The 10,595-nt window shown below is 38.5% G+C and overlaps 1 protein-coding gene across 1 annotated transcript; it reads right to left on the bottom strand.

Moving 5' to 3' along the window:
* Positions 1-1,995: 1,995 nt before the first annotated feature.
* On the bottom strand, positions 1,996-9,417 carry sec22bb (SEC22 homolog B, vesicle trafficking protein b). The gene is made up of 5 exons (XM_034081452.2): positions 9,213-9,417; positions 7,183-7,292; positions 4,959-5,119; positions 3,994-4,140; positions 1,996-3,415 (listed from the first exon to the last, which is right to left on the bottom strand). The coding sequence occupies exons 1-5, from the start codon at positions 9,285-9,287 to the stop codon at positions 3,261-3,263; spliced, it is 648 nt and encodes a 215-aa protein (XP_033937343.1). The 5' UTR covers positions 9,288-9,417; the 3' UTR covers positions 1,996-3,260.
* Positions 9,418-10,595: the final 1,178 nt, after the last annotated feature.

The raw sequence follows: 10,595 nt of genomic DNA, 5'->3' as shown, positions 1-10,595 counted from the left end.
ATTATGTTTCGGTGGCATAGTTTGATAGCAACAGTCAGCAATGGGTTGGCTGCTGCTGCACTGGCTGAGGGGTCCTTTCTTAGCGCCCAGACGAGAGAGGGTAATGATGCACGCTGCGGCCAAGCAGGAAACATGTGACTTATCAGTAACTTTAGACATCGTAACACAATTTTAAACGAGATTCTATTGTAGATTATACATTTTACTGATACCAACTATATAATATTTACCTTGTTCATTAAAAATAAAAATAAAAAATATATTTTTTTCTTAAATATATTTTTTAATTTATTTTTTATTTGTAATGACAATACAAAACATGTGGGAAGAGGGGGGCGGCGCCCCTAGCGCCCCATATGGGCCGGCTGTCACTGGTTAGATCCATGTACAAACAGAATTCCTCCTTCCATCTTTTCCACGCATGTGACAAGTTAGCATCATCAAAGTCAATTTTACCTGGCGGTTTGATTGCATTCTCCATGTCCATTCCTGCGTAGCGCTGTCACTCGGGTCGTCTTCTTAGCTCCCTCTCGCTATAGCCACTCACTCAATCCTCGTGGTGCGCTAGAACGCTGTTCTCCAGGGCTGGATTCGTGTCGCTGCCACCATGTTTCAATATGTATTGTGTACTATACTGATAATAACGACACACTCTATCTTACTCTCACGTACTTTACTTGTTATGTTCATTCCACAAGATACAATGCAACATCCTAGCCGTGCTAACTTCAGAACTGACGCTCATGCCTGGTCCCTCGACTCATGTCGTCCCCCCGGGCCACCTGTGCATCAACAAACAATGTCCCCCTGGCAAACGTATATAGAGTGGCAAAGTCTCCCCCCTTCTGGTGGACCTCCATGGGACCTTATTTCGAAAAAAGTATGTATTGAAGTCAATGGAGAGAGAAAGATTATCTTTCGATCCCGTTTGAATTGTGCCACGAATTACACATATGATGTTTGTCAATTTAAAAGATAATTTTGCAAGTCAAAAAAAAAAAATGTGTCGTAAAAATGTGAAGTAACACTTTTTTTGTGTGAAACCGCTCAATGAACTACATCTCCCGTCTCGCACCACACACAAAGACAGCCGTCACGTTATCACATTTCACTTCTTTCTGTCAGAATGAGGCGAAAAGTATTAAAAGAGGTGAAAATCACTCCAAGTCTGGGCACGTTGAGAGCTGTACATACACAAAAGGGGAGTTAGTCGGTTCCGTAAGAGCCAGCATGCGGGACCGGGATTCTGGGATTTGTAGTCTTTCTAGTTACGTATTTTTCATAGTCTTATATTTCAACAGTGTTACGACAAACTGTGACTTTTTTGACACGGAAATTATTTTTTAAGATTGACAAACATCATATGTGTAATTCGTGGCACAATTCAAACGGGATCGAAAGATAATCTTTCTCTCTCCATTGACTTCAATACATAATTATTCCGAAATAAGGTCCCATGGACCGGAAGTAGATGGGCGTGACTTCGCCACTCTATTGCAACAGACCTCGGTTCGTTTTCGTCTCTGTGTGGCCGGGGCCTTAGAAACATTTGGAAATGCAGTTTTGTGTTTGTGTCATAGATCTTAACCAACCGTGAGAATTCCCACCACACACACAACAACACAGACTATAACACCCCTTAAATACCAACCAACTATGTGCAATATGTGATATTTGTGCAATATATATTCCATTAATAACTGTGCAATATATACCTGGCTGCTAAATCCTAAGAACTGTTACAAGATGTGTATTTTGTAAATTGTGTGACTTTTTTATTATATTTTGTATTATATAACCTTTTTTTTTTAATGCATTTAACATATGTAACATTAAGCTGTCTTTGGCTCTTTTTCTGCTGTAACAACGTAAATGTCCCCTCTGTGGGACTAATAAAGGTATTCTGATTCTGAAATGTTCTAATGCACGCATCTCTTTGCATTCTTAGTATGAGAACATCAGTTCAACTCAAGGTCATGAAAGGAAGGAAGCGAGTTTTGTGCAAATCATTTTATTCATTGATAGCAGACAGAACAGAAAAAGAGACTCTCTGGTTTACATGTGGAAACTTTATACAAAATAAAAAGGACCCAAGCAGCACACACTTCTTTTTTAATATGCCTGCTTATAGAACACTGCTGGTCCACAGTCGTGGTGCCAGGGAGGATAAAGTGTGTATGAATGTTGAGGTGAGGAACTTTAGGACATTTATTAGCGGGTGGGGGCTGTGGGCCCTCCATTTTTTCTTCCTCTTCTCCAGAAAAAAGGCATACCTAAAAGGCTAAACTCAAAAATATAACATGGAACTAATTATTGTGAAGGCTGATGTGAAGAAGAGGGGAACTAATGCCAGCAGAGATAACTCGATCAGTATTATCCATAAACATAAATATCCTTATGCTATTTTTCCTATAATTGACAGATAAGTCCTATTCACTGGCGAAAAATATCAAATTAAACTTCGACAGGATTGTTGTCATTTGCATGATACATTTTTTTGAGCACATTTATGACCAACTATGCACACTAAATATATGCTTTGTGACAATCACCAAGGCTGAAATATAAATTTGGATTTATATTAAGTTAACCTCTACCCTTCTTTCAGCAAAAAGAAAAACTCCATGACTTTCCTCCTTCTCTGACCTTAAAATGTTTGTGCAGCCACTTATACCACCACTTCCATGCGACAGTTTACTTTTAAAGTACTTTCCCTAGTTGATAGCTGAGTCAATTCAACTTAAAATGATAAATGCCATTTTTGCGATTGTAACTGTGGTACATCCCGTTTGATTATAATGTAAATGAATGCAGATAGCCATATGACGTGCTCAGGATAAATAGGCTTATGTTTTCTTTGCTCTTCTCTGTATTATTACAGACATTATACAAGAGTGAATCAGTCATGTTACAGTACAGATTTGTAAACTCACAAAACAAGAAATGTCTTTACTCTTCATCATCTTCAGAAACAGCAATCACACCAAAACACTCACGATCACTCATTTTGTTTTAACCTTTCTTCAGGGCAATTACAAGCGCAATACTGAATAACTGTTAATAATAAAACTATGTGATATGACATCATTTATATTCAGTCCACACATCCATGGACAGGTGAGAACAAAACGGGCGGTGGCATGTCTGCAAAGTCTTATTAAGATCCTGTTTTTAGTCAAAGGTGACAGCTTTTCTTAGTGTCTGCCGATTCTCTGCAGCTCATTTCCTTCTTCAATTCCTTCTTCTCCTCTTTTTCTCTCTCAGAGCCACCAGAAGCGTACGTAGACAATGAGCATGATGAAAAAGACGCCGCCGGCTGCCAGCTTGGCATAGGTGGAGCGGGTGTTCAGATACTTGGCGTCGCTCCTGTACTTCTTGGACAGGCTGGACAAGTTGCTGGCCTTGGAGTCCAGCGCTGCAAATGGGAGAAAGAGGAGGAAACGAGACAAGAGGAGAGAGGAGAAAAAAAGAGGGGAATGAGACAGATAAGGACAACATCTAAAGAGGATCACAGTGTGAATATGAAAAGCATCCCTCCCCTCTGCATTGATAAGACCTACTGTAACGACCCCAAATTGGGACATTTTGCGTCACAGCAGCATGCTAAAACAATTACACATCAATTGAAAAATAAAAACAGTAGAATAAAACAAATAGAAACATCTCAAAATAGAAAATAAAACAGAACTAAAAAGTAAAATATATACATATATTGTCCTTGAAAGGTACAAATCTGTAGACTATCTGACAAATAAACACGAAGAAGGGCCAAATTAAATCCAACACGGATGTAAGTAGGTGTGCAAGGAAAGGAATGACATATTAAATTAAATGTAAATGTACACTTTGAAGAAAAGTCCAGTTATAAGTTAACAAAAGAGATGGAGCAGTGAGTTCTCTGCCAGCCGGGGGTGAGTTGTTATACAGACTTATTGCGGTCAGCAGGAATGTTCCCCTGTACCGATGGTTTAACCCGGGTTAACGTGGTCTTACCCGACAGAGCCTCTCCTCTCTGCAGCACCTCCTCTATGTTAGCCACCATGATCCTCTGGACGTCCTGCAGCTCTGTGTTGATGCTGCCCAGATTCCTCCTCGCTCGGCTGTCGATGTACGACTTCTTGGTTTTTTGGATGTAGGTGTCTGGGGAGGAAGCGGCATCAAATGAAACAAGCAGATAGGCGTGTGTTCCTCAAACTGCAGCATTAGTTATGCATCAGCTCTTTCTACCACAGTCTTGATATACTTTTATATCCGAGTGTTTGACAACTTCCCCTCTCTGATAGAGTTAATAAGAGGCATAATAAACTAGAGAAGGGGCATTTGAGTTGGCTCCAAATTGATTTCCTATGCAGTTCAAGGGACATTGTTATAACAAGAAGTGTGGGGTAGCAGAAGGGACCAGCGATGCAGGGAAAGTGGGTTGAAAGGTATAAAATGTACATCTTATGAAATGGAGAGCAACATCTGCTTGGAGGCTTTGTTGTGATCTGCCAAAAAACTGCCAAAGAAAAAGTGAAGCAGTGCTGGGCGAGTGAGCGCCAGCATTGGCAGTGATTCATGATATCTCCCCTTCAAGGACCTGGCTTATAATTTGCATGGATGTTAAGACTGAAAGCTTATCTTATTGTGTGAGTAACTGATCAACAAACTCGATACAATGATTGAAATTAACCTCATGCTACATGTCACAGATCTACATTAAATCTTATTTCTTTATCAATTAGATTAAAAAATAGTTTAGTCAGTCTTTCTTTGTTACCTTCTTTTGAAAACGACCCCAAGAGCCAATTATCAGTATATAGATTTCACATTTTGGAAAACAAAGCACTGATCAGAAAATAAAAAAGGTAATGTGGCATTGCAACACATCATAAAACATAATAGTCTCGAATGTTTATGAAACAACTTTCTGCACAGAGTAAGTCATTCAGTTGTTTCTGACTCTCTTGCCTTCTCACCAAATTCAATGAAGGAGTATGGCCGTGAAACTGTAGGGACCTTCTTCCCATGCTGCTCATGAAACTCTGCCTGCAGGTCTTCAAGGTAAGCAAAGGCCAGCTTCTTAGCAAAGCTGGCTTCACACAGCACCAGGTACACCACGCCTTTCTCTATAACATAGCTGCAGGAGAACACACATGTGGGGGAAACTGTCAAGAAACCATTGGAGGGGAAATGTCACTGTAATGATAATTGTTGATAAGACACTGTGAATTTAAAGTTAGAAAATGTGTGTTTCGAAGTGCAAGCTGGATTGAACTCTTTGAAGATGATTGTGTATAGATTTGAGTGTTGCTGAAATCTGGGTTACAATTTCTAAAGCAATATTCTAAGTGTTGTATATATTTTGTCTTTTTGTTCGTCGTTTGCTTTGTATGTTTTATTTTGTTGTGTCTATTATGAGAATGTGTATACTTATTTACTCAGTTTTTTAATTTTGAAAATATTTGTTGCTGTTTTCTTTCATGCTGGGGGTGGGGGGTATATTTGATCTGCTTTTTGGCAGTCTGGTTTAAATGTGCACTGTTGCATCTACAGTAGTGTTGTCACGATACCAACATTTTGGTTTCGATACCGATACCAAGTCAAGAATTGCGATTCCGATTCTTTTTCGATACTTTTCTTAAAAAAAGGGAAACACGGAATATCGGCTTTAAAATTAGGAATAACAGATTATTTTAGCAGTCAGAACAACTAAAGCAGCAGTGTTACTAAGAACAGAAACACCAAAGAGTCACATCTAATATAAATATATATAAAAGCATTTATTTTAATTGTGTAGCAGTGAGTTTAACATTTTGGCAGCACTGTTGAGCATTTTGAAAATGTATTTTCATGCCTCTGTGCAAGGCTTAGTCTTTCTATCTTTATAGCCACTGGTGTAAAGTAACTAAGTTCATAAACTCAAGTACTACTTGGGTACAATTTTGAGATACTTGTACTTTATTTAAGTATTTCAATGTTTCTTTTGCTACTTTGTTCTTCTAATCCACTACAGTTCAGAGGTACATGGTGTACTTTTACTCCACTACATGTATTAATCCCTTTAGTTACTTCACAGATGTGGATGAATGATGTGAAATATAATCAAGTGTTAAATCAGACTTTAGTTCCACCTGGAGTAAATCCACAAGATTCAAACTAGCTGCACCTTCACCAGCTTTGAGAACACTTTCATGATCAATCATTATAAAACACATCATATATATTATTCTGAAATGGACCAATCTGCACAATGACTACTTTTACTGTCGCTACTTTAATACTTTTACTTGAGGAACATTTTGAATGCAGTACTTTTACTGTAACAGAGTATTCTACACACTCTGGTGCTTCTAGTACAAGACCTGAGTACTTCTACTTTTACTGTCGCTACTTTAACTATATTTTGATGATAATACTTGTACTTTTATTTGAGGAACATTTTGATTGCAGGATTGTTCCTACATTCTGGTACCTCTACTTTAACTCAAGTACAAGACCCGGGTACTTCTACTTTTACTCAAGTACAAGATATATACTTATACCACCTCCGTTTATAGCCTATGAAAAAAACGAATAGAAAACGAAGGCTAAAGCTAACGTTAGCAGATAGTGATGCTAGTTTGCTAGTTAAGTTTGCTCAACGATAATATTGCGACAGAAACACTTTTCAGTGCACATCACGCTCTGCAGCTCCGACAGGGAGCTCTGCTCTGAACACCTGAACGGCCCGTTCACAGACTTCTGGCGTCTTTTTTGTCAACAAGCCGAGGCGCAGCGGCAGTTGCACTCCCACTTGCAGCCATGCTTCTCGTTTTCTCACATGCTCTGGCAGCTAGCGCGTGGCCGCGTGCACGAGAGAGGGGAGGGACTTAGAACGTGCTTGAGAGGAGCGGGACTGCAGGCACGGCTGCAGTGCAGGGAGTGGAAGCAGAGCGCTGAATACACACGGCTCTTATTAAAACGGCGCTTTTTCACGGGAGTACTTTTCCCCGTCATTCTTAAAGTACCGATACTAATGAAACGGAGGAATCGTACCGTTTTTAACGGCAGGGTATCGCGGTACCTTTCAAGTATCGGTACACCGTGCAACACTAATCTACAGTATGTATTTGACGGCCCAATGACATTCTGTATGATTTTTTCTTTATAATGTAAACTTTCAGAAAGAAAATGTATGTTTCTCGTGCTCTTCATACTCACTGGAATGCCATGGAGCCGGCCTCTAAAGTGCAGCGTGATGGACTCTGTTCATTGAGTTTCCTGAAGAGCTGCTTAGCTTGACTCTGATACTGCTGAAGGTCCCGACCCAACTGAACATACAGAACAGAAAACACATCAGATACCAGACATCTCACACAGAAAATATGCAGTTTCATCAGGGCAAGAAATTGACTGTTGTTTTCCACATTTGCATGTAGAGCAAATAGCATTTATTTTTAGCATCAGAGATATAAATGACAGATATGAGCGTGTTAACTTGCTTAAATGTTTAAAAAGAGAGATTGAAAATATATTTTGACAATTTCTTGCCCTGTTTAGTGTGCAGGATATAAACCGTCGGCACAAAACACCACAGACAGACTCAGCAGTGTGATGCTACAACTGAGACTGAAGGCAATGCTTTATTTTTGGACAAAAAGCCACTCCAGCTGTTAAACCGTTTATGTGAAGCATGGTGGTGATTGATGAGATTGATTCCATTAATGTTATTTACTCTAGGAAATAAGAAATGTTCCTACAGAAACACTGTAGCATCACAGAAACACGTATGAGGTTGCAGAGCAGAGACACAACAAACCTTTTCACTTCCCTTTATGAAAGCAAACGAGAGAGTGAGGGAGAGATGTTAGACTCCTGGCAGCTCATGCTCAAACATAACACAACAACTTAACATGGTACAATGTTAACGTCTTTCATATGTTAAGTTTATGTTTGTGTAATAGAGTTTAGAGGATAATATCAATCTTTTAAAGTTTTTTTTTGTACCCTTATTAGACATTGTACAGGGTATAGCATGCAATCCAAGCAGGCACGTTGCACCATTCAGCCACTTGGGCACTCTAATATTTAGGGGTCTTTAAACAACATATAAAACACATAAGCCTGTTATCATTTTAAAAACACTTTATAATACTCCCCCTGGTTATTAAAACATTTCAAGCACAGTATCTTCGGAGTAGATCATTTTATATATTTGAAATAAATGAGTCAGTGCCCTCTGCTGGACACATTGTGTAATACGCATTTTTTCAAGTCAAACCTTTTTGTTTCACTTGGATAAATGTATTTAGAAATGCAATAACTCTAACCATCCCTATTGTTCAAACCAGCTTGTTTTTTTAATACATTGTATTTATTTAAATGCTCTGATCAGATCCCCTTTATAATCCCAGTTGTATCTAAGGAGGTCAGTAAAAACAATTGTTTTATGTTTTTGTCTCTTTCTGATTGGAGTAGGTGACCCGAAAAATAAATAAATAAATATATATAAAATATATATATATATTCTGTCATCCTTTTGGTTATTTAAAGATGTTTTGTAATATTGAGACCAATTGTCTTTCTTTTCAGTAATACTTTCATTCATCTGTTTTGTTTCCATTTTTTTGTTATAGTGTCTAGTCTATGGTTTGGCTTTTTTCATTATTCTGTTTTTGTTTCCTTATTTTAATTCAATTCAAATGTTATATTTCATACCGTGTATACTATAGATACTATACATATTTTAGCATAGGCCTATCTTTTCTTTGTATATTCCTTTCTCTTGTGCAATGCCTTATAATCTGCTCCAATTTCACAATTTGGGATCAAGAGCCTATCTACTTATGTAATAATTCAATAACTGTTATATACACAAATCTCATCAAAAGCAACAACAGCCTAATGTCGTGGCAATATCAATATTGAGCCATTTGCTACAAAACCACATTATATTAGATTATCTCCACATAGCCCAGCCCTGCCTCACACAGCATACAGGCAAAGTTATGCGATACTTCATTATAATGAAATAAGGTCAGGGTTGAAACACGGTGAGCCTGTTCTGTGCTTAATGAATCCGTTGCTTTATGTACATAAAAGGCAGGCTATGTGGACATAAACAGGCCTACGGTAGCTGGTGGATGTTAGCTAACGTGTCACTACCATAGCTACAACTCAGAGGCGTCACAGCAGTGATCCTGCAGTGATAACAGAAGCAGCTTGCTAATAAAAAAAACAGAAATGTTAACCTGCTCGTCCTCCTGCATGGAGGCGGCTAACGGCAGCCCGTCCGCCAGCCGAGCGATCATCGTCAGCAGCACCATCTCTCCGGTGACGGTGGTTCTCCGGTGGTTCTCCGGGGGAACAGATATATATCACAGGTGAAGCAGAGAGCGACTGACAGGGAGCTGACAACACCACAGGACTGACGCTGAGCTGGCCGGAAACGTAAGAGCTTTGGGTGTCACCGCTAAATAATTCCGCCCTCTCGTTATGCGGAACCAGGGGATGATCAAAACAGTTCCGTGTCATTTTTTACTTGTGACGTGTTTTTGTTTTCTAGTCAGTTGTGGAATACAGACCCTTAATTGAAATGAGGCTAATTCATTTTACTGAAATGTTTACAGTAATTAAAAACAACTCAAGAAATCAGCCCTGTATTGAGCCGTGGGACAGCTTCTTTTATGCATTTTACAGCTGAGGAAGAATTGCATGACACATATCCTCTTTAGAAGGCAACGTTATAATACACACATACAGTTCTGTGTGACTTTTATTTATATATGTTCTATAAATACATGCTTTGTTTGGTTAATAGCAAGGGGGTTCAATTCAGCTCCCTAATTGAACCATTATAATACAGTTGAATGTGGAAATACTCCACTATAAGTATAATAATCACAATATTTACAGTATTAAAAAAAAGCAGTCCTGTTTCTCGTTTTGTGACAATGTATTTTACATTACATGGAGCTTTATGCAATAGCAAATACTCCGCCTAAAGTATGTGACTATTAAAGTAAAACAATGTAGCCTAGTCATTGTGTAATTTTGTTTTCGTTGTGACGAGGCATTTTACAGGTGATCCAAGATTCCAAGATTAAATAGATCATTTGAGATAAGAATTGTACAATTAGTCTAGTTTGACTAATGTGATGATCTTTTAATGAATGGTTAGTTAGAAAGCAATGATTTGTGCTGTTAAATTAGTGAGTATTATTTTTGGGTTCCTTATTTATTTCAGCAAATATGTGAATATTTATATTTATTTATTTTCACACAAAATGTGCCCTCTGACTTAGAGATAACATGATGTAACAAATTAAATGCCAGTCTAGTTTTTATTTATTTCAAGGCGGCCGTTAAGAATCCTTGATTCTGAACAATGAAAGTGATAGCCTTTTAACATGCCCAGGAAAGGATGCAATATCCACAAAACAGGATGCTCTGCTTGACCTAAATAACTACATAAGTCACTTTTTCATTTCCACTATGCCTCTATGGCACAGAAGGATATCAGTCTTTCTCCACTCCTTTATCGTACTTTACACCACGAAGCAACCAAAGATTGCAATGACTCCGTTTTTCTAGGAGTTGTAAGTGCAAGATATATACAGCTGAGGGCAGCATTG

The sequence above is a fragment of the Pseudochaenichthys georgianus genome, chromosome 4 (assembly GCF_902827115.2).
Source record: "Pseudochaenichthys georgianus chromosome 4, fPseGeo1.2, whole genome shotgun sequence".
In the NCBI taxonomy this organism is placed as follows: Eukaryota; Metazoa; Chordata; class Actinopteri; order Perciformes; family Channichthyidae; genus Pseudochaenichthys; species Pseudochaenichthys georgianus.
This window is presented reverse-complemented; position numbering and strand designations above follow the sequence as displayed.